Here is a 1,168-nt window from a genome sequence, read left to right as displayed (position 1 = left end):
TTTTTAGTATTATCATTATTATTATTATCAATGATGTATTATTACCACACAAAAAAATCACCACTAAGCCTGTCATCATCATCATCATCATCATCATCATCATCATCATCATCACCATCATCATCATCACCATCATCATCATCATCATCATCATCATCATCATCATCATCATCATTTAACAGTACTCAATCAGTCCTTTGTCTCCCTTATGTCGTTGGTATAATGATCATGTTATTATGATAATTGGTACATGTACTGTATTTAGATTAGTCTCGATATCTCTCCTGAGTTAGTTAAGTACTTTTTATTAACAAAAATATGTTTGTCATGGTGCTGAATCTCGCTTCGCTTCGTCAACAGATACTGTGTATGCTTGTAACTGCACCGTGGATTGTGTGAGCTCTTGCCCTGCTGGGCAGTATTATGACAACGGTGTGTGCCAGGACTGCCCGCCTGGTTATTAGTAAGTAACCTGTTAAAGTGGTAGAATTACTGAGTCCATAGTAATACATGTACTTATTTTTCCAGGCAGCAGTTTTCTTTTCTCCTCTTTTTTTCTTTCTTTTTTTTTGTTGTTTTGTTTGTTTTTTGTTTGTTTGTTTGTTTTTTGTTTTGTTTTGTTTGTTTGTTTGTTGTTGTTTGTTTTGTTTGTTTTTGTGTTTTTTAGGGGGGCGCTTTATTTGGATATTTTCTTATCTGGCCATTGATTATTAGTAAGCAACCTTGTTGAACCCGTTAGTATGGTAGAGTCAATGTGGCCATGATTTACTGTTATGCTTTTTCCGGGCTTGAGGTTTCGAGGGGAGAAGTAAACATCTTTGTTTTGTTTGTTGTATCGCTTGCTGCATGGTTATGTTGTTCTGGACTAATATTTCCCTTACTCCCTTTATCTTTTTATCGCAAGCAGGTGTTGAACGAGTGCCTATAATATTATATTTGGTTGGGTTTTTTTTACTGAGAGCGGATTTTTTTCCCTTTTTTTTTGCCAGGTTATATTTTGACATTAGTGGCTGACCTGGGCATTGGTGTAATTCAGAGAGTGAACGTATCATGTCGGGGGTCCATTACCATCGGCACTAGTAGCCTCCTAGCATGCCAGTATGATTCCTTTTCCTCCTCCTCCTCCTCCTCCTCTTCTTCCTCCTCCTCCTCCTCCTCCTCCTCCTCG

General features: G+C 37.7%; 1 protein-coding gene across 1 annotated transcript in view; it reads left to right on the top strand.

Moving 5' to 3' along the window:
* Positions 1-1,168, top strand: part of LOC101861715 — a 152,991-nt gene that overhangs the window by 3,566 nt on the left and 148,257 nt on the right. Inside the window, exon 2 of the mRNA XM_005092327.2 lies at positions 361-463. Coding sequence (XP_005092384.1) covers positions 361-463 — 103 coding nt within the window. The remainder of the gene's footprint in view (positions 1-360; positions 464-1,168) is intronic.

Source organism: Aplysia californica, unplaced genomic scaffold, assembly GCF_000002075.1.
Source record: "Aplysia californica isolate F4 #8 unplaced genomic scaffold, AplCal3.0 scaffold00044, whole genome shotgun sequence".
NCBI classification, from domain to species: Eukaryota; Metazoa; Mollusca; class Gastropoda; order Aplysiida; family Aplysiidae; genus Aplysia; species Aplysia californica.
This window is presented reverse-complemented; position numbering and strand designations above follow the sequence as displayed.